At 36.2% G+C, this 25,717-nt stretch overlaps 1 protein-coding gene across 1 annotated transcript in view; it reads right to left on the bottom strand.

Moving 5' to 3' along the window:
- Positions 1-25,717, bottom strand: part of LOC117120526 — a 78,898-nt gene that overhangs the window by 8,668 nt on the left and 44,513 nt on the right. Inside the window, exons 18-52 of the mRNA XM_033265538.1 lie at positions 25,476-25,646; positions 20,478-20,651; positions 19,757-19,927; positions 19,033-19,212; positions 18,721-18,897; positions 18,408-18,584; positions 17,981-18,157; positions 17,662-17,838; positions 17,347-17,508; positions 17,022-17,195; positions 16,698-16,871; positions 15,996-16,154; positions 15,645-15,873; positions 14,301-14,411; positions 13,399-13,509; positions 12,958-13,071; positions 12,292-12,405; positions 11,828-11,938; positions 11,609-11,722; positions 11,236-11,406; positions 10,286-10,588; positions 9,710-9,921; positions 7,863-8,064; positions 7,385-7,492; positions 6,691-6,881; positions 5,467-5,592; positions 5,240-5,310; positions 4,916-4,956; positions 4,520-4,616; positions 4,264-4,369; positions 2,990-3,109; positions 2,176-2,279; positions 1,345-1,489; positions 942-1,031; positions 85-375 (exon numbers count right to left, since the gene is read on the bottom strand). Coding sequence (XP_033121429.1) covers positions 85-375; positions 942-1,031; positions 1,345-1,489; positions 2,176-2,279; positions 2,990-3,109; positions 4,264-4,369; positions 4,520-4,616; positions 4,916-4,956; positions 5,240-5,310; positions 5,467-5,592; positions 6,691-6,881; positions 7,385-7,492; positions 7,863-8,064; positions 9,710-9,921; positions 10,286-10,588; positions 11,236-11,406; positions 11,609-11,722; positions 11,828-11,938; positions 12,292-12,405; positions 12,958-13,071; positions 13,399-13,509; positions 14,301-14,411; positions 15,645-15,873; positions 15,996-16,154; positions 16,698-16,871; positions 17,022-17,195; positions 17,347-17,508; positions 17,662-17,838; positions 17,981-18,157; positions 18,408-18,584; positions 18,721-18,897; positions 19,033-19,212; positions 19,757-19,927; positions 20,478-20,651; positions 25,476-25,646 — 5,355 coding nt within the window. The remainder of the gene's footprint in view (positions 1-84; positions 376-941; positions 1,032-1,344; positions 1,490-2,175; positions 2,280-2,989; positions 3,110-4,263; positions 4,370-4,519; positions 4,617-4,915; positions 4,957-5,239; positions 5,311-5,466; positions 5,593-6,690; positions 6,882-7,384; positions 7,493-7,862; positions 8,065-9,709; positions 9,922-10,285; positions 10,589-11,235; positions 11,407-11,608; positions 11,723-11,827; positions 11,939-12,291; positions 12,406-12,957; positions 13,072-13,398; positions 13,510-14,300; positions 14,412-15,644; positions 15,874-15,995; positions 16,155-16,697; positions 16,872-17,021; positions 17,196-17,346; positions 17,509-17,661; positions 17,839-17,980; positions 18,158-18,407; positions 18,585-18,720; positions 18,898-19,032; positions 19,213-19,756; positions 19,928-20,477; positions 20,652-25,475; positions 25,647-25,717) is intronic.

Raw genomic sequence — 25,717 nt, 5'->3', positions numbered from 1 at the left:
CAGAGGACACTGCTATTAAGGACACTTTTTTGGGTTATATTGTAGTACTAAAGAAAGAACAATAAAAAAGTTGTATCATATTACCTTTAAATGTTCTGTTTTGGCAGCAAACTCGGGCCCAACTTTACCAGGAGCAACAGATGCAAGCTCCAGCAGCCTGAGCATGGCAGGCCCACCTCCAATAGCTGAAACATACTGCCTAAGTAGGCCGAGGTAAGTCATCAGAGGGTTGTGTGGACTCCCACTATAGTTCTGTAGAAGGACTTCAATGTATGTATGAAGTGCTGTGCCTTGCTTCTGCATTTGTTCAATTGTGGTTACATTTGGTGTTACTCCAGCAGAATATGCTAAGCACATTCTTAAGTAAACAGATATCTTCAAGAAAGACAAATCAGCAGTGATGTTAGTGAAAAATGTTTACACAACCATTGATGAAATAATAGCAAGCAAAAACCTTTATGTACTGCTTTTATACCATTTTATACTAAGTTTTAATATTAGGCCCACTTTTTAGAGATGATCGTTGTCATCATAAAAGGAGTTTTCTAGCAAAAGATGGTTGACAGGCCACACAAAAGGGTTGTGACAGGCGGTTAAGCCACACATTGCCCATCTGTGAGGGTACCCAATAAAGGAATACAGATGCAGTTGGTGTGGGTTGGATATAGAGTATGGTGCTCTGGGAGGGACAGTCTTAAAATTTACCTAGAGTTTTACATTAGAAACAATGGCAAAAGTCAGCTTTTATCTAGGTAAGTATTCAGGAAACAGACAATATTATTCAAGCATGTTTTAAATGAAAGAAATGATTGACATATGATAGTTTTAATAATGTACTTGTGGTGACAAAAACAGTTTTGTTAAATTCATGACAATGACTCCTACTCGCAATAATATATAATAAGTAATAGGCTTATACATTATCAAAAACAGACCAGTACCTTCTCAAATGACTTCGGGTGGAATGGGATAGTGAAGGTACCCAAAGGGCCTTGTGACTTCAGCTTTGGTGTATTCATCGCTTCTGCAGCCTATGGGAAATAACACAAGTAATTATACTAAATTGTAAACTATATGAAACAATTTACTATTTACTCGAAATTAACAGTTAAATTAAAATTAGTTTACCAACAGCACAGGAAATCAAACACACACTCCAGTCATTTGATACACCAATATTTTATATATTTGAAAAAAAAAGAACCAAGAGAAAAAAGGCCACCAGATTTTCAAAATTAAAAAAGGTAAAACAATTAGATTATCATAAAAAATAGAATACGTTTTAATTAAGGGAGGAGTGTGCTATCAATTTTCTGTCCTGAAATTCACCAAATGCCCACTTACAGCTACCTTTGACCTCACGTGCAACACCATCTCAGGAAATGATGGCATGGAGGTTCCAGTCGGTTGGTTCAATGTCACATCCGCTTCGCTCAGTTTCGTGTGGGCACGAAGTATGTTCACCGCTTCACCACGTACTGTATCATTCCTATAAAGAAAAAAGAACAATGAATGGCTTCTGTAACTATGATTACAATCAATATTTTTTAATTGTTAATTACTGAACCAATAAAATCCAGGATCCTGATTCCTTTGCGAATTGTAGGAGTCATTTAGAAATTGGACGTCTTCCGCATTCACGCAAGTGCTCACAAATTTTCCTACTAACCCATCTATGCAAATTAACCAATTATTTGTAAGTTTGTATTTATTTTTATTTGATTGTGTGGTGTGTTCGAGTAAGGCGTTACGTCTTCGGACTTGAAATAAGGCTGCTTCCTTAGCAGTCTAGCAGTAGCAGATCCAATGCATTAGACCGAAGCTACTGCTACATCAAACTTGCCGGTGAGATGTCTGCATACTTTCACTCGTGATTGCAGTCCTATTCCCGACTCAGTCGATAAATTCTTATAAACTTAATTTAAAATTTAAATAGTTGGTGATGCATTCATCAGGACAACTCTGTCTTTCTGATGGCCTCTTGTCTTTCGATGAAAGGCAGCTGACAGTAATAAATAAATATAAATAAATTCAACTCCTGCAAACTAACCCCCACACCTTTCACAAATTAACCCATTCCTTAGCAAAGTAACCTTTGTCCTGAAAATAAACACATTTCACCCAAACTAACTTATCTCCCTCAAATGGAAGCCCATAACATCCAAAATTACTTACTGATCACCACATCCAAGGAGGAGAACAAATTTAGATGGAACATGGTTACCAGGGAATACGGTACCAGCATACTGTATGGCCATCAGGCGACTGGCAATACAGGGCTGCAATAAACAAAATTATGGCATTTAAATTACCACATTCAAGTTAACCTCACCACAAACATAATTAAAACATCATAGTTACAGTCATTGTCAATATTATCATCTCTATGTAAGTGTAATCACCACGTCACCATTATTATACCACCACCATCAGTATCATTATCACCATCCTATTTATTTTTATTAATATCACTATCATTTGTCATCATCATCCATCACAAGCACCATCATCGTCTTTGTTACCATCATTATCAATTTTGTCTTGGCATCTTTGTGGTCATTGCTTTTGTCGCCGTCCTGTCGTCATCTTGTTGTATCAGGGGAAGATTTACATGCCCCCACCCCCGGCCACACCCCCGCACCCCTTTTTGGAAAGTTAAAAAAATAAAGAAAGAAAGAAAAAGAAAAAATTGATCACCCAAAAAGCCTCAGGTTATTTTTGGGAGTCTAGAAAACAACAATTTCGCTGGGAAATTCCCCCGGACCTCCAAGGGTGGTGTGTTCTCTCTTTTAGCCACCCTTTCGGACACCTCTGGATCTGCCCCTGGTTGCACTGATGTCCTTTTGTCATTGTCCTGTCTTTTTCTGTTGTCACTACCGCAATCAGAGTTTTTACTGTCACCATCATCATTATCTCCATCATTATCATCATCATTTCATCATCTCATCATCGTCACAATCATCATTATTTAAACAACTCATTGACTCACATTTTGAATATTGCAAGTTGTTAGGTGCTCAAGCTGTTTGATGTGAGAAGCAGTCAGGTGATCACTAGCTGCACCAATAGTAGCAAGTGATTCAAACACCTCTTTTCTTCTATCAGGATCCTACAAATACAACATGAAAGTTTAAATATTAATTTTTATAAAAACAAGCTCTCATAATCTCGAAAGTATAATAGGGGTAGTAGAGCTAAAAAGATCTATTAATCAATCAACTGTTAATTAATTAGCTGAGTGTTTCTAGATCTCCTCATGAGGGCAGTAGAGCTAAAAAGATCTATCAATCAATCAATTATTAAACCAATCAGCCGAGTGTTTCTAGATCTCCTCATGAGGGCAGTATAATAGAGGCAGCAGAGCTAACAAAGGTCTATTAATCAATCAACTATTAATCAATCAGCCTCATGAGGGCAGTATAACAGATGCAGTAGAGCTAAAAAGATTAATCAATCAGCCGATTGTCTCTAGAGCTCTAGTGTTTTCCATTCCGGTTCTGAACATCATGGTCAACAGTTCAAACCACACGCCGACACGGTCTGCCATGCTTAGATACCCTGGGTTGCATTGTTGACGGACTGTGCTTTGAAGTGGTTTGCACCGTGTTTCATACCTAGGTGCGAGTATTTCATGGATTATAAATAAAAATACATTTTTATTTATTTTTTTTATTTGTTTAAAACATCTTTATACAGGATAACATTTCAGAATGAACTGGTTTTCAAATGGTCCTGTATTAGACCAATTAAAAAATTAAAATGAGATAAATATATACATCGAAAAAAAGAAGAATTATCATCAATCAAATATTTTAAAAAAAGAGAAAGACAATCATAACAGCAGAAAACCAAAAAAAGGCCTATACAATTTTAAAAATTTTCAATTTTTGAAAATGCAAGATTAAAAAATATATTGGCTGCTTGTCATCATCAATGATGCTAACATCAGGCCACTTATCAACTAGATATACAACAAAAAAACTAAATAAATAAAACTACATAATAAAGAAGTCCATGTTTGGATTAGATCGTCTAATAGTTTGTAGCCATACAGGGCACTCATTTGCTGGAAGCAGAGTGCTCTATTATTTCTGGGGTCATTATGACAAAGGAATATAAGGTGTTTCTAGTTATGCAATTTGTTATGTATGCTCACACATATGTACCAGGGAACAGTTAAATGTATGTACGTATGTTACAGCACATGCATGTGTGTGGGTGTGTGTGTGCCAGTGTTGTATATGGATATAAAAATGAGATTACCTGTAAGTCAAGGTTACCACAACGCTTGTTCAGTACGTCATTGACGTAGTCAAAGGTTGGTCTTTCCTTAGGTTGCAGCTTCCAGCATTGCGACATCAGTGTGTACCTATAAGATGATAATCATAATAATGACAATAAATAAATAATAATAATAAATAAATATATCTTAAGTTTTATAACAGAAAATCTTGTATCAACAAAAGTTGTTCTATCTACAATAAACCATAATTTTGACCATAATAATCAGTTTACTTACAGATCAGCTGGAATGGTCTGCACCTTAGGAAGTCGATGACCTTCCTTCAGATGGCCTCTGAACTTCTCCAACTGAATGTCCTTGTAGGGTTTATCACCTATGATTAAAAAAATTAGAACCATAAATTAAATGAAGATCAAAATGTAATTGTGGAGTTCTAGATGGGTGGTTAAGTGTTTTCCTCCATGACCATGATTAAGGGTTCAATTCTTGTAAATAACAAGATTTTGTCTCATGCACTCCAAAGCCATGACAAGATTGTATAGTTACATTTTTTTTTTATAGAAAAAACATCACTTGTCAAAAGCACAAAACTGCATGTTCAAATAAAAATGCACTTTTCTTTCCAGAGATGATCAATACTAGTACTTTAAGATTAAAGAGTTTAATACTCACCAAATGTCAAGATCTCCCACAAAATAATGCCAAATGTCCAGCTGGTTAAAAAAAAGGAATAATCACAATAAGTGTCATTCTACATTCTGTTTATCATCCTCCATATATATTTTTAAAGATGATACAAATACATAAAATCACACAAATCAGAAGTGATGTTGTTGGTCTATGAGTGAGATACTTACCTGGATAAACCAATATGCCCAATTTCATTTTAACAATTTGCCTTGAGATCACAATCGATCTTGGCGAGGAGGAGGTGGGTGGGCGTTCACCCAGGTAAGTATTCACGAAATAGACACAAATATATTGGTAGGTACTTACATATTACTCTTCTCAGAGTAAGAGTTATACAACAATGTCTCATAGGACATCCACCTTGCATGTGGAGAACTCTGCCAATCAAAAGAGAAAATGGAACATAATGCATGTGCTCTCCTTATTTGTTATTTTTTTATAAATTGAATAACTGATTGAGTAAATATTATCTTTAACTATTATAATTTTTATAACAATAGTATTTTTTTAAACAATAATTTGAATAAACTTACATGTACTACTTTAGCACCTGCAAAGAAGTTGGCATCTGTGTAAGCACCCATTCCATAATCACAAACCTTGGCTGTCAAGTCACTGGTCAACAAGACATTACGTACTCCCAGACTGTGTTTGGTACACTGTTAGTAAAAACGAGAGTAAAGTGTTTAGATTCAATTCTTTGTCACTACTATAGCCATTGTTGGACTGTAATAGCTGTTTTTAACATATTAATGATTTATAGTAACATTTTGCTACAGTATTTTGGAGATCTTATATGTTGTGCAGATATTAAAGCAATTCTGTTATGAAAATTATGGTAAAGGAAACATGGTAAACTAAAGGAGTATAGAAGTAATGAAGACTGAATGAAGTTCAACAATAAAAGAAGGTTTAGCAAGAATTTTAAAGTGAATAAAAAGATATAAAACAATAAAAATAATGAAACATTTTGAAAGTACACTAGAGGGCACTTGGAGAGTGCATACCTCAGCCCACATCATAATTCTCCTCAGTATAAATTTTCCCTGCATATTGTCCCCATACAAAAACATAATGAAAGAAAAACAAAAACAAACAAAAAAAACAAAACAAGTAGACTACTTGGGATCATGTTTGTTTACACTTCCAGATCTTTGGTAAAGAACATTGTGGCCAAATTTCTGATAAAAACTGTTTCAAAAAAACGTTTTCTGTTGATTGTGGCCTTGAACCTTTAAACCGTACCCTTCAACATTCAAATACTTGGAGATCTTTGGTCATGGAACATTGTGACAAAGTTTGACAAGTTTGTGATTTAAACTATGGGCTGTAGATAAATAAATAAAAAAATAGTTTTTCATTGATTGTGACCTTAACCTTTGACCCTGACCCTTCAAAATTTAATTAGCTCTAGATCTTAGGTAAAGGAACATTGTGGCCAAGTTTGATGAATTTCTGATAAAAACTATGGGCTGTAAGTAGCCTGTTCACAACAAATATGCTGACAGACAAATAAATAGCTAAATACCAGGCGAAAACATAACCTCCTGCCAACTCCGTTGGCGGAGGTAATTAAATACATTATGGGTGTTCATTTGCTTTTAAAACAGATATTTATTGACAAATACAAACTTGGATTTTATATTATCGTCATGAACATTATGATAATCATCAATATTATTCCTTATCATTATTACATAATTATTATTATACTATTATTTTCATAATTTTGTGTATATAAAATAAAAATTACAAACCTTCATAGAAGCTAAGTGTGCCATTCCCTTGCCAATATCTGATGCAATTTTCAGAGTGTGAGGCATTATAGGAGACAATGGGTCAAATCCAGGTGCATGAACTGCAAGGGGCTGATGAGTTTCCCGTAGTGACACCAACCATTCATTCAAACGACCTAGCTCACAGTACTCAAATACTAGCTTTATCTGATCTGTAACACAAGACATGACACAGTACCACTATGAATTCAAAATTCTGTATTGTTTTGATCAGAGGTTCATCAGAGGGACATTTTGGCTGACACCCAAGCAATTATCACCCAGGTATTTAATCATGACCCACTTCCAAGATGTGGTTACACACTATTATGCTGAGGTAAGGGGGTGGGGTCCAGGTGGCAAATTCCTCTTGGACCAACTTGGAAATTTACTTTGTATTTTATTTTCTCCTAAAATGTTGTAATAATAAAAGTAATAAGGTCCTCCGTGTATTTTGATGGCTACTGCACATCGGACAATATTTAAAATGATACCTGCCATGAGAAAAGCATGTGAAAAGCACTCTTATTACAGCAACTTTCAGAAAAATGATATAATTTAAAAAGACCTAGTGACCCTAAAACATATTTGTGGCAGCCCATTTTCTAGTGCAGAATGGATTGTTTTTATTTGTTTATATACATCAATAAATTATTACTGATATTTGTTGTTTTACCTTGAGTAATAGCACCGATTAGATTCACAATATTCTGGTGGTATGCAACATGACTCACAATCTCCAGTTCAGCCATCAACTTCTTCACATCAACTTCTGAGAAGGAATCTGATGAATGAAATTTTCCTAGTCATAATAAAGATCTGTCATCTGTAAAGTAAATTCTGGTTCCCATACAATCACTACTGAGAGTTACCAACAACTGTCAGTGATAGCATGTAGCTACTTTATGGAAACCAGACTCCAATTCTATGAGATGATTTTTTGTTTCAATTCCATATGAAAGTAGAATAACTACTACTGGAAAAGTAAATCTTAAGTAAAGTAAAAAATAAGTACTTTTTAAAAATTATGAATATTGTAATGACATATAACATAAAAGAAAGGGGAATTTATCTAAAAAGCTCTTCCTTTTAATTTAATCACACCCTTAGCTGTGATTGTTTGTCCAACATTAGAAAACATTTAAGGATGTTACCTCTAAGCTTTTTAACAAACACTGGTCTGGCATGGCCTCGTGTCTCCAAAGTGCCGTAACAAACTTCTGTAAATGATCCGTACTCCTTTACGTTTTCCACGGTCAGCTTTCCATTAGGAATCTCCCAAACATCTGGCTCAACAGCCATCTGTTGTACCTCAACTGTCTCGATGCTGGCTTCAATATCGTATGAAATGTCCACCTAAAAGACAAATCAACTTTAACATTAGCTGTCCAATAACATAATCTAGAAGTAAAATCGAATACATTAACATTAATAAATTGTTGTGCAGAGGTTTACCCTGCAAAGGTGTTGACCAACACTTAACCTGTACAGGTGTAGACCTGCACAGGTGTAGACCTGCACAGGTGTAGACCCGCACAGTTGTAGACCCGAACCGCACAGGCGTAGACCCGCACAGGCAGAATGGCACTGGCGCAGACCGGCACAGACGCAGACCGGCACAGGCGCAGACCGGCACAGGCGCAGATTGGCACAGGCGCAGACCGGCACAGGCGCAGACCGGCACAGGTGTAGACCTGCAAAGGTGTAGACCTGCACAGGGGTAGACCTGTAAAGGTGTAGACCTGAACAGCTGTAGACCTACATAGGTGTAGACCTGCGTACAGTAGGTGTAGACCTGTATAGGTGTAGACCTGAACAGCTGTAGACCTGCATAGGTGTAGACCTGCATATGTGTAGACCTGCATAGGTGTATACCTGCATAGGTGTAGACCTGCGTACAGTAGGTGTAGAAATGCATACAGTAGGTGTAGACCTGTAAAGGTGTAGACCTGAACAGCTGTAGACCTGCATAGGTGTAGACCTGCATAGGTGTAGACCTGCGTACAGTAGGTGTAGAAATGCATACAGTAGGTGTAGACCTGTAAAGGTGTAGACCTGAACAGCTGTAGACCTGCATAGGTGTAGACCTGCAGGTGTAGACCTGCATAGGTGTAGACCTGTGTACAGTAGGTGTAGACCTGTAAAGGTGTAGACCTGAACAGCTGTAGACCTGCATAGGTGTAGACCTGCATAGGTGTAGACCTGTGTACAGTAGGTGTAGACCTGTAAAGGTGTAGACCTGAACAGCTGTAGACCTGCATAGGTGTAGACCTGCACAGGGGTAGACCTTCACAGGTGTAGACCTGCACAGGGGTAGACCTTCACAGGTGTAGACCTGCGTACAGTAGGTGTAGACCTGTAAAGGTGTAGACCTGAACAGCTGTAGACCTGCATAGGTGTAGGCCTGCATAGACCTGCGTACAGTAGGTGTAGACCTGTATAGGTGTAGACCTGCACAGGTACAGACCTGCATAGGTGTAGACCTGCATAGGTGTAGACCTGTACATGTGTAGAACTACATATGTTAACTTGCACAGGTGTGAAAAAAGAGGTGAGACTATCTGGTGAATAATTTGTTATGTAGATGACGGGATATGGCAAAAATGAGTTTTTGCATCTATTTGTTTTCACACTAGGTTGGCAAATCCTGCCTGATCTATTAAAATGAATATAGTGGATGAATATCATCAGTAATAATTAAACCCATTTTTAAGCACATTTCTGCACAGATGTAACACTTAAACAGGTTTAGACTTACATAAGTTAAAGACTTATACATGTGTAATCCTTATGCAGAGGTGTAGACTTACAATACATATAGAGTGGTTGTTGTTACCATATTGTGTAACTGTTCACTGCATCATGTATAACTTTGTATTTGCCCACACTGGCATTCTAAAATTCAATTATTAGCCTAATTACCACTATAAAGCTAGTACAATATAAAAAGAGTTTCAATATTTGGTTAGATGAGAACATCACATAATAAAAATATTCTTACTAATTTTCCTGACTTCTGACGGGACCTGTCTATATCTGGATTGTATGATGAAGAGTTGTTGGCAGTACATACAGTCATAAAAACAACGGCGGCAACAAAGACGACTAAGATGACCAACGCAAGAGCTATCATGGAGTAAAACAGGATATCGCTAGATTCTGAGCTTGTTCCTGAATCTAGATTATCGACTGCAGCATTTACCTCGGGTGCCACTATTAAGGAAAACAAGCACAGTGATGATGCCCATTATAATGTACTCTTTAATCTTCATATTCATATTTTTGCTTATCTATTTGGGGCTTGCCATGCCAAAACCAGCATCAGTGACCAAAACAAGAAAATTGACTTTTTAATTTGTTCATATTCTCCATGAAAAATTATAACGGCTTCTCAGTACTAAAGTACACAATACTGCCACATTCTAATGCTAATTACTCAGTTTAACATTTAGCGACAGTACACTGGTTTTGGGATGGAAAACCTCATTATACACAATTATAGGCCTAATCATTTATTACTTCATCATTATTCACCATAATGTGAAAATAATCAGTTAAACAGATCATCATTTTTTACCTGCTGTTTTGAATGGAACTTGCTTGCTGTAGTGTTTGTTCATTTGTGCATCATATAAAACGAGACGTGTGATGTAAACTGTGTCAGGTTTTAAATTCTTCAAGCTGTATGTAGTCACATTTGCAGGCAATAATGGTGAGCTGATCCAGTACTCGTTTTCCTGCCTCCTACGACGACGCGATGGAGTCACTTCATGGACATCTACTTGTATGGCGGTAGTATTATCACCTGGCTCAAGAGCCCATCGCATTGTGACGCTGTCACTCCCAGGATTTTCACCGAGAGTAAAGTTGCTTGGTTCAACTGAGATATGAAACAAATATTATTTAATACTATTATTATTATTACTATTATTCCTACTTACTATTATTATTATTATTATTATTATTATTATTATTATTATTTTTACTGTGCTATTACTATTATTACTAATTTTTTTTCTATTATTATTATTACTATTATTATTAACTGAATGTTATTATTAATATTATTATTTTTTTTATTTTGTGCTAAGGTTTTATATTTCAAAAAAAAAAAAAAATACTGAATTACACTGTAGTGAAAGATAATTCTCACATTCTATACAAAAACAGTCAAAAGAAGGCAATCAGCACTTTGCAGACTATAAAATGTTTTTATTGATACACAAATTTCAGACCACACAGATCAGATTTAACTTCATAGTATAGATTATCCATCCTCTTACTTTGATCCTATTTTTCAATTCACCTGATGAAGATCACTGTCTGGTCAAAAGCTTGTGTATCGTGGATCAATAAAATTTATTAGACTGTAAAGTGCAGTTTGTCTACTATGTTCTCATTCAGATTTAACACAGCAAGGTTTTCTATTCCATCATGATTCTATACATAGTATGTAGGTCTGGAGTACATGTGCATTAAGCACGTTTTGTACACAGCCAGTCACCAGGCCTGTTAGTAACAACTTACTTGGGTCTGTAGCACTAGGTGTAGACACAATACCAACAGCTGGAGTAGCAGCTGTAACACTTGGCTTGATAGTTCCCTGTCCTGCTTCAGTTTGGGGTGCCATCGATACAGAGCTAAGTGAAGCTTGAGTAGTTGGCTGTTCTGGAATTAATGCTTCTGTTGGTGTGATTCCTGAAAAGATTAATTTTAAATTGGATTAACAATTAAAGTTATAAAATGACAGCAAGATTATGATATTCAACTGCGAATTATTGTGTTTTGTTTTCTCTGCATAATCTTATGTACTTTTGACAGAAAAAATGCAGAAAAAAAGCTCAGCACAAAATATTTTCACTTAGGTTAAACATTTGTTAAAATGGTCGCCAATACTTACTTGTTCCGCAATCAATTCCACTAAACTCCGCAGGGCAGGTGCAAAACACAAATGTGCCACGATTATTACATATCCCACCATTCCGACAAGGGTTTAGTGCACAAAGATCATTTTCTGAAATATAAAAAAAAAAAATCATTTCATGATTACTGAGGGTAATATTAGTGATGTATGAAGTTAGGTATTACGGATGAAATTTTGGAATATGTTTGAACTTACGCATAGAGCAATCTTGTCCACTCCATGATGCAGGGCACAAACAGGAGTATTCCTCGCCTGTCTCAATACACTCGCCGCCATTTTGGCATGGATTGCTAAAGCAAGCAGCCACTACACAGGTCAAAAAGTTAAAATATATATTAATTTCATAACTACTGGGATATTAGAAAAAAAAAATGAAGAAATGAGAACAAGATGGAAAATTCAAGTAGTATTCATAAATAAAACAACAGAGATAAAAAATTATTGAAGATAATGATAATGGTAATAATACTGTACACAACTATGATGATTGCAATGACAACAATAATTACTATGATGATGGTGATGACAGTGATAATGGAGAGAATGATATTGATAATGATGGTGGTAGTAGATAAGTGGTGGTAGTAGTACATAAGTGACATTAAATGATGAAATGATGATGATAATAATGAAGATGGTGATGTTGATGATGTTCTCACCTTGTGCACAGGTTGGCCCTTTAAACCCACCGCTACACTCACACCTGAACTCATCTCCTTCTTCCAAGCAGGTGGCACCATTTAAGCAAGGATCACTAGCGCATGGCATGGCCACTGTACAAGAGAACAAAACAAAGTATAATGCATACTCATAGCAAGGAAAGACGTGAAATTGTGCTAAGATTCAATATTTTGATACTTTATTGAATCATCATAACAAATAACAAAACAAAATTTAATATTTTTGTACACCATTTAGAATCGCTTGCAGACTTTTAATAGCTGCTAATATTGTACAGACTATGAACTCGTTATCTATTTGGCTCTGGTAAACCTAAGTGACAGTGATAAATAAAAAAGTGGTATTTGTAAAGCTAGGTCACCTAGCTTCGACTGTGACTAATACCAGGTGGTACTGATCAAACCAGGTGGCGCTGGTAAAGATTGCACATATAGGGTCTGTGATTGTACAGTAAAAGCGAATTAGGACTATTACCATGTAGTAATGGTAATACCATGTGGCACTAGTAAATTCAGCAGGAGGTAGCACTAACTAAACCATGACTAAACCAGGTAGCCACAATATATGCCAGGTGGTACTGGTAAACCAGGTGGAATGGTAAAATTAAACTCAAAAGACCAAGCAGCCTTGATAACATCGCTTACTTATCTCACAGGTGGCACCTGAATACCCAGCTGGACAGATGCAGACTGCATAGAATTGTCTGTCATCACATACACCACCATTCATACACACCATTGGAGCACAAGCATTTGCCGCTGTATACAAAAACAAAATTAGGGATAACTAGCAATTCTCAGTATTCATTGTCAAAGATGTGGTGCTTAGGAAATTTCTACTATATTTATACTATTTCTATTTTGATGTTATCGTTATTATGTTGTTTTTTTTTGTTTTTTTTTGGTAACATCACTAGGTATATAAAAAATAAAAGTAAATAACAATGAAGTGGGTCTATGTATCATCTTGGCTGCAAGTGTCACTCTCTGTAAACATGGTTCAAATAGAAAAATTAATCTTCTGTGAAAGCTATTAAAAAAAGTGGTACAAAAGTAATTAAAAATATGATTTAATAGCAGACTTACGAGTTTCACAGGTGGGTCCCATCCAGCCTAGTCCACAGGTGCAGATAAACGTGGACGAATCAAATGTGCACTGCGCGCCATTCTTGCACGGGTTACTTTCACATGGTGATACTACATTATAAATAAAATAAGAAGGTGGCTTACTGTAGTCTGAGTCAACACATCCAATAAAACACTTACAACAATATATATCCTTTGTAATAGGGAAATAAAGCAGCAGTGTGACCAAAGCTTGAAAAAAATCACAAAAACTTTTAGTACTATCTACAGCTTGGTTTTCCTTTATATCTCTAGTAAGTCCATTCCTCCATGGTAAGTCATACTTTAGTTTATGTCACTAATTAAGAGCAATTAAAATCTACTTTACTCCTTACTCTTATCACTACAAGATTAAGATAAAGGTGTTTACAATCAATTAAGTCATCATTAGATAAGGCCTCCAGGGTTGTTTGACCATGGAGGAAATAATTTGACATTGTTATCATAAAGAATGTTTGCATGCTTTTGATTTAAATATCTCTACAGTTTTTGTTGTAATACATTTAAAGTAAATGAATGAGGAATATGAAATAAATGAGAAATAAATGTAGAGTATAAATGATAAGGTCTATTAATACAACCCCCTGTTCTGTACATACTGTAAAACTTCAAATAGGAACCCAGTACTCTACTCTTAGTGACTCGTGCTCTAATAATAACCCACCTTAAAATGTATTGTATAATATTAAGACCAAATACTTTAACAGTAAATTAGTGGGGTTACTATTAGACATCCAATGATTTAGTATGCAGTTTCTGTAGTTTCAATAATTAAAATTTGATTGGAAGTATTTTTTTAAAGTGACCTATTTTATCTTTGAACTGTGGGTTTCCACTATTGCAGATCACATGAAGGCTCATACCTGTTTGACAAAGGTCACCTGTAAAACCAGGTGGACATATACAGGTGAAGCCATTCTCATCTGCTACACAGTTTCCTCCTGACAGGCAAGGATTAGATGCGCAAGGTGCAACTATATGTACAAAGAATAAAAAAAAATATTAATTATAAAGTCCTCTATCAAAATGAGAGCTTGCACAGTTTAGTTAGATAACTGATAATAGCCACACTGTGAGTGACAATAGACTTGTATACCAGTATAGTAAGCAGTGCTGGAAAAAGTGACCGCGTGACTGGCAGTCAGAGGCATCATGAATGTCCCAGAGCCATTTTTGGAGAAAAAAATTCATTGTGGGAGGCACAAAAATTTTTTTTTGCAGGCCTGATATTAGGGGGGAAAATATAAACAGAATTCAAGACTGCCATTTTTTTTTTTTTTAATTTTAAGAATATTGCAAATATAAGAAAAATATTATGTAAAAATACAGTTTACAACACCCAAAAAATAGAAAGAAGAATCACTTGCAATCAGGAAAAAAGTAACATGGAATATATTGTTTGAAGCAAGAGTAACCACATCCAGGAGAGGTGAGTGGTCAAGGTCTCTCAAATAGAGTATAGTGGACAGGGATGTTGGTTGTCATACATGTTAATTTTAGTCATGCAGTATCATGTTATTTCATTGGGTGTACTGATCTTTTAAAGTCCTGGTATTTTCTATAGGTGGTTTGGTACAAAATTTCCGTCTTTATTATTCTTGGATTGAAGGAGAACTTGTCTTATTAACTGGAAGGCTGTGGCAGAATTTTAGGAGTGGCATGGGGTTGTCCGATCTGGGGGCTATACTAGATTATTTACTTTAATACAATCAAACATATTTCTGTCGTCAAGTGGACATACACAAAAAGCTGTGTTTTCATTGCTTAGACAAGCACCACCATTCATGCATGGGTTGCCATTCCTGGCATGTTGCAAGGATCAGACACTAAAAAATGAAACATAAAATTCATTAATAACTTCATGAAACTAAATAATTAACTCTGCATCAAGAACTGTTGTTATTACTAACTATAAAATAGTTAAATAGGCCCTACTGTTTTATTGTTTGAATTTCAAACAATATAAAGACATTTATTTTTTTGTAACAGCAGATATACTGAAGGAAGGCACATCCATTATATGTCAGTTATGCCAGTTGTACAATTGATTCAAAAACTGCAGTCAAGCCACCATTGTGCCTTCTTTTTCTTAATATTCTGAATCATGTCCCTTGATATGTTACAACAAACATTTTTCAACCATTCTTCTATATGATCAAATACTTCAAAAGACAAATTGATTAATCTTAATCATGGAAACTACATACTTCTTTCACATAGTGGTCCAGTAAATCCATCTGTGCAGATGCAAAAGAACCTGTCATCGGTAGAAGCACATGTGGCGCTATTTAAGCAAGGATTGCTCAGACATGGATCAACTGGCGCAGCAGCAGCTGTAGTTACAACTGGTGGAACAACAGTTGAGGGATTCATTGGCACAGATTGTGTCACTTGGTCGACTTCTGGTGAAGTTGTTCTCTCAACAGAAGAGTACATCTGCAAAGCAACAAAAAGAGTAAAATATACTTTAAAACTTTTCAAAAAAGTTTATTAATGCATTTTAAAACTTTCAAAAGTTTTTAAAGTAGTGATTAAAAAATTGTAAAAACATTTCTTACAGAAGTAGCTTCAGTTGCAAGCTTTTCCATCTCTGTTACATTTTCAGTCACTAGTTCCTCTGTTACATTCTGCTGAATTCCAAATGTTGTCGATGGAGGTGGAGGAGATGATGGTGGAGGAGGAGGAAGTGTTTTAGAAGTCTTAGAAATTGGTATAACCTGTAAAAAAAAATTGAGTAAGAATTCATAATTGTGATAGACCTTGATTTGACTCACAGACGAGGGGTCAGATTTCCCCGACGAAAGCAATGTGGGCGTGGTCGAGCTTCGAGTAAAAGGTATCGAAAGTGGTCCAGGGGGCAAAGCCCCCGAAAATTTTAACAATTTAGGGGTTTCAAAGGCTGATTTTAATCCATTTTAGAGTCTACTGATATGTAGAAAATATATATAATTTTTTTTTCTCCCCGATGAATTGTGCTTTTTCTCCCTGACGGGGGGAGGGGGGGCTAGCACTCCCTGATGGGGTATGTGGGACCCCAGCACTCCCGCTGGCGCCACCCCTGGTTGAATAATGTGAGTCTCGAAATTTTATTCTCAAGAAAAAGACACGACTCTAACATCCCAGGAGCAGGTTATTTAAGATACTGATCATGGTACATTTCCGCAAAAAGAGGCAAGGAAGGATTATGATACATAGATGATATTAAGTCATGTGACCAAATGTGACTCTTTCTTGACTGTTACTAGAAATTGGTTACTCACAGTTGACATCACTTTAGTTACAACTTCATCTGTCACCATATCTGTTGTTTCAGTAGTTACTTCTTCTGTTGTATCATTCTCCTTAATTCCAAACGTTGTTGGTGGTGGTGGTGGGGGTGGTGTAGGAGGAGGTGGTGGAGTGGTTGCTGTTGAATTATCTGAGCTTGGAATTTCCTATTTCAAGATAGAGGCACGACTTTATTATCCAAGAGTCAAGTTATTCAAAATATTAATTATGGTCCACAAATGATATTGAATCATGTGTCTGCGACATGACCCACTATGTATTTTCACTTGTTTGTTTAAGTAGGATTTGATACTCACAGTTGGCATCATTTCAGTTACAACTTCATCTGTCACCATCTCTGTCAATTCAGTGGTTACTTCTTCTGTCTCATTCTCCTTCATTTCAAACGTTGTTGGTGGTGGTGGAGGCAGTGTCGGTGGAGGGGGAGGTGGTGGAGTGGATGTTGTTGAATTATCTATGGTTGGAATTTCCTATATAAAGGTACAGACACAACTCTATTATCCAAGAGGCAAGTTACTAAAAATAATGATTATGGAACATAAATGATATTGAATAATACGACTGTCACATGACCCAGTCGCTGACTATATTTGATTGTTTAAATAGGATTTGATTACTCACAGTTGGCATCAATTTAGATACAACTTCATCTGTCACCACCGCTGTCGTTTCAGTAGTTACTTCTTCTGTCTCATTTTGCCTCATTCCAAACGTTGTTGGTGGTGGTGGGGGGGTTGGAGGTGGTGGAGTAAGTTTCGTCGAATTATCTAAGGTTGGAATTTCCTATATAAAGATACAGACACAACTCCATTATTCAAGGGGCAAGTTATTCGAAATAATGATTATGGTACATAAATGATATTGAATCATATGACTGTTGCATGACCCAGTGTGGCTTTTATTTGATTGTTTTCTACAGAAGAATCGGTTACTCACAGTTGGCAGCACTTCAGTTACAACTTCATCTGTTATCGCATCCGTTGTTTCAGTGGTTACTTCTTCTGTATCATTCTTTTTCATTCCAAACGTTGTTGGTCGTGGTGGGGGAGGTGGTGTCGGTGGAGGGGGAGGTGGTGGAGTGGAAGTTGTTGAATTATCTACGGTTGGAATTTCCTATATGAAGATACAGACACAACTCCATTAACCAAGAGGCAAGTTTAAATGATTATGGTACATATGATATTGGAATCATGTGACTAACACAAACCCAGTATGTATTGTCACATGATTGTTTTACTAAGAGTTGATTACTTACCGTTGGCATAACTTCAGTTACAACTTTATCTGTCACCATCTCTGTTGGTTCAGTGGTTACTTCTTCAGTCTCATTTTCCTTCATTTCAAACGTTGTTGGTGGTGGTGGTGGAGGCGGTGTTGGTGGAGGAGGAGGTGGTGGAGTGGGTCTTGTTGAATTATCTACGGTTGGAATTTCCTATATGAAAATACAGACTCAACTCCATTATCCAAAAGGCACGTAATTCAAAATGATAATTATGGTACATAAATGTTACCACATCATGTGACTGCCACATGACCCAATATGTATTGTAACTTGATTGATTAACTCCATTATCCAAGAGGCAAATTCAAATGTTTGTGTTACATGATATTGAATCGTGTGACTCTCACATGACCCAGTGTATATTGTCACTTGATTGTTTAACTAAGATTTGATTACTCACAGTTGGCATAACTTCAGTTACAACTTCATCTGTCACCATCTTTGTTGGTTCAGTGGTTACTTCTTCAGTCTCATTTTCCTTCATTTCAAACGTTGTTGGTTGTGGTGGTGGAGGTGGTGTCGGTGGAGGGGGAGGTGGAGGAGTAGGTCTTGTTGAATTATCTGATGTTGGAATTTCCTATTTGAAAAGAGACACAAGTCTAATATTATTTTATGAGGCACTTTAGTATACTCAAACACGACCTACTTTGAAAGACACACAGAAGTTGTGATGTGGGATTTAAAAATTTAGTTATGAATTGATTGTAACTCACAGTTGGCATCACTTTAGTTACAACTTCATCTGTCACCGTCTCAGTTGTTTCAGTGGTTACTTCTTCTGTTTCATTCTCCTTCATTCCAAATGTTGTGAGTGGTGGTGGTGGAGGTAGTGTCGGAGGAGGAGGAGGTGGTGGAGTAGGTCTTGTTGAATTATCTGATGTGGGAATTTCCTATTTGAAAAGAGACAAGTCTAATATTATTTCAAGAGGCACTTTATTATACTCAAACACAACCTAGTTTGAAAGACACACAGAAGTTGTGATGTGGGATTTTAAAAAATTAGTTATGAATTGATTGTAACTCACAGTTGGCATCACTTTAGTTACAAATTCATCTGTCACCATCTCTGTTGTTTCAGTGGTTACTTCTTCTGTTTCATTCTCCTTCATTCCAAATGTTGTGGGTGGTGGTGGTGGTGGGGGTGGTGTTGGAGGAGGAGGTGGTGGTAGAGTAGGTCTTGTTGAATTATCTGATGTTGGAATTTCCTATTTGAAAAGGGACACAACTCTATTATTCCAAGAGGCAGGTTATTAAAACTCAAACACAACCTAATTTGAGAAAGATTGACACTGAAGTTATGGTTTGTGGATAGACCTAAAAATTGGAACTCAAAATCCACTCTATCCATTTCAATATTTTCTTTGGTAAGACCTGGTATTTTCACCCACAAGTTTACATTGGTAACTAAAGTACTCCATAACCTGTACAATAATTCTGTTGCTTCATCAAATAAATGTCCACATACAAAGATTCCGCTTGCAATATGCATAATGTAGTGTAAATATTTTAAAAATACACAAGACATGCTCACTATCTAAAGTGTTAATTATTTGTGGTTTTTGACTTAAACCTAGACAGCAAAAGTCACTTTTTTCTTTTGAAATATCCTGCTAAGAAGTCTTTTCTGTATGTATTATTTGTTAATTTGCTGAAGGCAAAATAAATGACTATGATAACACGGTACTGAATCACTGTCACATGATACGATGTGACTGTACTTAAAAATTTAGTTATGAATTGATTTCTCACAGTTGGCATCACTTCAGTTACAACTTCATCTGTCACCATCTCTGTTGTTTCAGTGGTTACTTCTTCTGTTTCATTCTCCTTCATTCCAAATGTTGTGAGTGGTGGTGGTGGGGGTGGTGTCGGAGGAGGTGGTGGAGTAGGTCTTGTTGAATTATCTGATGTTGGAATTTCCTATTTGAAAAGGGACACAACTCTATTATTCCAAGAGGCAGGTTATTAAACTCAAACACAACCTAATTGTGGAGAGAGATTGACACAGAAGTTATGGTTTGTGGATAGACCTAAAAATTGGAACTCAAAATCCACTCTATCCATTTCAATTTTGTCTTTGGTAAGACCTTGTATCTTCACCCACAAGTTTACATGGGTAACTAAAGTACTCCATAACCTGTACAATAATTCTGTTGCTTCATCAAATAAATGTCCACATACAAAGATTCCGCTTGCAATATGCATAATGTAGTGTAAATATTTTAAAAATATACAAGACATGCTCAATATCTAAAGTGTTAATTATTTGTGGTTTTTGACTTCAACCTATTTTAGACAGCAAAAGTCACGTTTTTCTTTTGAAATATCGTGCTAAGTAGTCTTTTCTGTATGTATTATTTGTTAATTTGCTGAAGGCAAAATAAATGACTATGATAACACGATACTGAATCACTGTCACATGATACGATGTGACTGTACTTAAAAATTTAGTTATGAATTGATCACTCACAGTTGGCATCACTTCAGTTACAACTTCATCTGTTACCATATCCATTGGTTCAGTAGTTACTTCTTCTGTTGTCTCATTCTGTCTCATTCCAAAAGTTGTAGGTGGTGGTGGTGGGGGTGGTGTTGGTGGAGGTGGTGGAGTGGGTCTTGTTGAATTATCTGTGATTGGAATTTCCTATAAACAAAAAAAAATAATTCATAAAATCTAATGTTCTACAGTACTTGTTCTACATCAGGGGTGGGCATAAAAATCGGTTAGAGGGCCAAAGTGAATTTCTGATTTAACACAGAGGGCTGCACCCAAACTTTGATCTCTCCAGTGCGCTTCTAAAAACCTCCAAGCACTGCTTTTACACCACTTTATTCCCGGTTTTAATATTACTTTTTACATGTGATCGGTGTCAGGCCGTAAAAAACAAGGTGTTTTCTAGCCAATGTTGCTTGGCAGGCCACACACATAGGGTTTTTACTTCATATTAGCGGGCCACAAAAAAAATCGCTGTCGGGTTGCATGCGGCCCGCGGGCCGCCCTCCTGTGTTGTACATCCTACTATGCTAATCTTTTTTATTGTTCTAACACTTTTATTAAAGAGCAGGCCAAATGCAAATTGTGAATATACTCTGGTCTTGTGTGTAATGGTGTTTAGTCCTATTTGGTGATCCGCATCTAGTGCGGATCACCTCTTGTTATTGTCAGGATCATCATCATCATCTTATCTTCTTTTTGGTGATCCGCTAACATTAGCGGATCACCTCTTATTATTGTCAGAATCTTTCTTTCTTTTTTTTTCTTTCTTTTTCTTCTTTCTTTCTTCCAAATTTTGTGACCACGATATCTCAAGATTGCTTCAACCGATCAACATGATATGTTCAACAATCATTAGTCTTGGGGTGGAATCGATACAATAAGCTTTTGAGTGTGATCAGTCACGCGTGACTTCATCTACGCACAATTTTGCGTTTTACATAGCAAATTTTTTGATTGATCATAACTTAACCATCGTTAGGCCTCTTTTGTTGAAACTTCACACAGGTATACTTCATGTCAAGTACTATCCATATGCGCAGTACTGTCCGAATTACAGCTCATTACGCACACGTACGCGTGCGCTAAAAATTATATTTGCTCAAAATCACGTTTTGTGTACGTTTCAGCTGATTCTGAGCATTTCAACTTTTTCACAAATGTTTAGGTCGCGCACGCATTTTCGCGCTCGCAGCTCGTGCAGATGATTCAAATTACAATTTTTGACATATTTTGAGTTTCTTACACTGTAATGACATATTTGCATTCTTTTTGAGTAATTTGCGCGTTGTTGTCTATTTTCAGTCAAAATGAGTCAAAATTGTACCTATTTTTAATTAGTTATAGTTCCTCAGGATGAAAGGTGACCCCCAATTTTTATTACATATTCTGAAAGCACATGAGTTGTACATATGATTTTATAGGTCATAATGGCTGATCGGATATTATGACGTCATCATATTGCCATCTGAATTCAACAAACTGAGTATTATCGATGACGTCATTTAAAAAAATGCGCATTTGAGCGTATCTCGCTTATTCTTGGTCGATTGTCTTCCAACTTTGAGTATGTTATAGCTGAGGCAATTTTCTTTCCTATATGTGACACTTTTTTACATTTCGATGACGTCATCATTGTTTAAAATATAGGGTTTTGCTTATCCCCTCATCTTTCTTTCGTCAAAGCTTTGATGACCCCATAATCACATTAATCATTCGTGATTTCTGAATCATATTTAGTGGGCATAAACTTCAGGTCATGGTTAAATGTTATGAACATTATATTTTTGTGCGCGCGTAATAACGCGAGCGTTCGCATACGTCAAAATTAAAATATGCTTTATATCATGTCTTTTTTAAAATCAGTTATAACTCCTTAGGATGAAAGGTGACCCCCAATTTTTATTACATATTCTGAAAGCACATGAGCTGTAGATATAATTTTATGTATCATAATAGCTGATCGGACATTGTGACGTCATCATATTGCCATCTGAATTAAAAAACAAGAAACAATTTATATTTCTTTTCTCAAAACGTTGATGACGTCATATCTTAACCATTCATCATTTCTGAATAATATTAAATGGGCTTATATACTTCAGGTCAAGGTTGAATGTTAGGTATCTTACTTTTTTGTTTGCGCGTCTGAACGTGCGCGTACGTGTGCGTAAAATATTGCATATGCTTATAATTATGCCTATTTATAATTAATCAAATATAACTCCTTAGGATGAAAGGTGACCCCCAATTTTTATTACATATTCTGAGAGCACATGAGTTGTAGATACGATTTTATAGATCATAATGGCTGATCGGACATTGTGACGTCATCATATTGCCATTTAAATTAAGAAAAAACTGACGTTACTACTTTTCATACTCGTTTGAACGTATCTCGCTTATCTTGATTGATTGTCTCCCACCTTTGAGTATATTATAGCTAAATCAATTCTCTTTCAGACGTGTCCCTTTATTTTACATTTTCATCACGTCAGCATGTTCAAAAGGAATTAATTTTTGGAGCCCTTTTATCTCTCATTCTTAAAAGATGTAAAGAGATAGAACAGAGAGAGGGCGGCAAACTGTATTTCGACGCTATCAGACTGATATTTACAGGTTATATGAAGGGAAAATTTGTGTGGCATTACTAACTAACAAGCGGTTTTAAAAACACTTGACAATGTTTAATTTCGTGTGCCATTACTGTACACGCACACATCGTGACGTGCGCGTCTGTTAAAATTTGAAAATTCTCCATATCACTATCTATTCAGATAGTTTAAAGAACGTTTCGGGTCATTTTCAGCATTCCAAAACTTTCCATATTTACGCGCCATACGTTCATTTCGACGCACGCAACACGTACTGAAGCTGGAAATCACGTTTGTTACATACTTTGTGTTCCTAACACATTATTCATATCAGGAGTCACTCTTTGTGCTATTACCGTGCTCACGGGCGTCAAGACGTACATGTACGCATGCGTAAATCTTTCAAAATGCTCAAAATTATTCTTTTTTAAAAAACTAATTACAGCATATTTTAGCATATTATGACACTTTCAATCAGCACCGCGTGAGCTTTATGAGGGTCAAAGTACGGCGGATCACCTAACTCGTCCTCAGTGACGAGTTCAAATCTAGTTTTTATTCTTCTTTCTTTCTCCCCTTTTCTGTTCGCACGATATCTCAAAAAATGCCACAAGTTACGCACAATCGCTGTCAACGAACATTTGGCTTGGTCTGGAATAGTCATAGTAAGCTCAGTCATGCGTGACGTCATCTACGCGCAATTTTGCGTTTTTACATTATCGATCATATCAGCCTAACCAATTGAAATTTCGAAATTGTATTAAGTGAGCATTAACGTCGGGTTAATGTTGAATGTACCATACCATAATTTTACGTGTGCACTTCACTACGCGCGCGTACACGTGCGTCAAAATTTCAAAATGCTCAAAATCACTTTTTGACTAAATTAGAGAACGTTTTAGGCCATTTTGAGCATTTCAAATTTTTTTGAAATTTTCCACTACGCGCGCATTTTTACGTGCGCAGCACGTACGAAAGCTATAGATTACGTTATTTTACATATTTTGGGTTCCTGAAATTGTTTTCACAAATTTCCATTCTTTTCGGTCATCTTTTGGCCAATAGCAATACCGTACGTGCGCATCAAACATAGGTATCTTTGCGCGTATTTGTGCCGCTATACAGTGAAATTATGCTAAAATCAGACCTATTTTTAATCAGTTATAGCTCCTTAGTTTGAAAGGTGACCCCAATTTTTATTACATATTCTGAAAGCACATGAGTTGTAGATATGATTTTTTAGATCATAATGGCTGATCGGACATTGTGACGTCATCATATTGCCATCTGAATTCAACAAAACTGATTTTTATCGATGACGTCATTTTTTAAAATACGCATTTAAGCGTATCTCAGTTATCCTTGATCGATCGTCTTCCAACTTTGAGTATGTTATAGCCAAGACAATTCTCTTTCATATATATGACTTCTTTTTACATTTTGATGATGTCATCATGGTCAGAAAAAATATTTTTTCTGACCCCCCTCATCTTTCTTTCCTTAAAACGTTGATGAGCCCATTTCATCTTAACCATTCATCATTTCTGAATCATATTTATCTCACATGCTTAAAAGATGTAAAAAAAAAAAAGAAAATTACAATACAGAGAGGGCGGCAGATTGTATTTCGACGCTATCAGACTGATATAGGTCATATGAAGGGAAAATTTGTGTGGCATTACCAACAGGCGGTTTTAAAAACACTTGACAATGTTTAATTTCGTGTGCCATTACCGTACACGGACACATTGTGACATGCGCGTGTGTTAAAATTTCAAAATTCTCAATATCAATATTCAGATAGTTTAAAGAACGTTTCAGGTCATTTTTAGCATTCCAAAACTTACCATAATTTATGTACGGTACGTTCATTTCCACGCGCACAGCACGTACTAAAGCTAGTAATTACGTTTTGTTACATATTTTGTGTTCCTGACACTGTATTCATATCAGGAGTCAGTCTTTGTGCAATTACAGTGCTCACGGTCATCAAGGCGTACGCATGCGTAAGTCTTTTAAAATGCTCAAAATTATTCTTTTTTTAAAAACTAATTACAGCATATTTTAGCATATTATGAAACTTTTCAATCAGCACCGCGCGCGCCTCCTGAGGGTCAAAGTACGGCGGATCACCAAACTCGTCCTCAGTGACAAGTTCAAATCTAGTTTGAAATTGTAATTCATAAAATGATACTAAATAATGTAACTGTCACATGTCCAAGTGTGACTCTGTCATTTAAATGGATTAATGGGAAATAATGTTTTATATTGCATGTTATCTAGCATTAAATATATTGTGTATTTTAAGACATCCTGTAATGGGCAATACCGCAGTTGAATGTAATTGAAATTTTAAAAAAATAACAAAATAATTACTCACAGTTGGCATCACTTCAGTTACAACTTCATCTGTCACCATATCTGTTGTTTCAGTGGTTACTTCTTCTGTCTTATTCTCCTTCATTCCAAATGTTGTTGGTGGTGGTGGTGGGGGTGGGGTAGGTGGAGGTGGTGGAGTGGGTGTTGTTGAATTAATTAAGGTTGGAATTTCCTATATGAAGACATTAATAAATAACATAATTTCAAAAAATCAAGATGTAAAACTTTTAATTTGTGTACCAC

This window comes from Anneissia japonica, unplaced genomic scaffold, assembly GCF_011630105.1.
Source record: "Anneissia japonica isolate Jap-2015-1 unplaced genomic scaffold, ASM1163010v1 scaffold287917_len653891_cov171, whole genome shotgun sequence".
Classification (NCBI taxonomy): domain Eukaryota; kingdom Metazoa; phylum Echinodermata; class Crinoidea; order Comatulida; family Comatulidae; genus Anneissia; species Anneissia japonica.
Note: the sequence above shows the minus strand (reverse complement) of the source record. Positions and strands in the feature narration are given on the sequence as shown.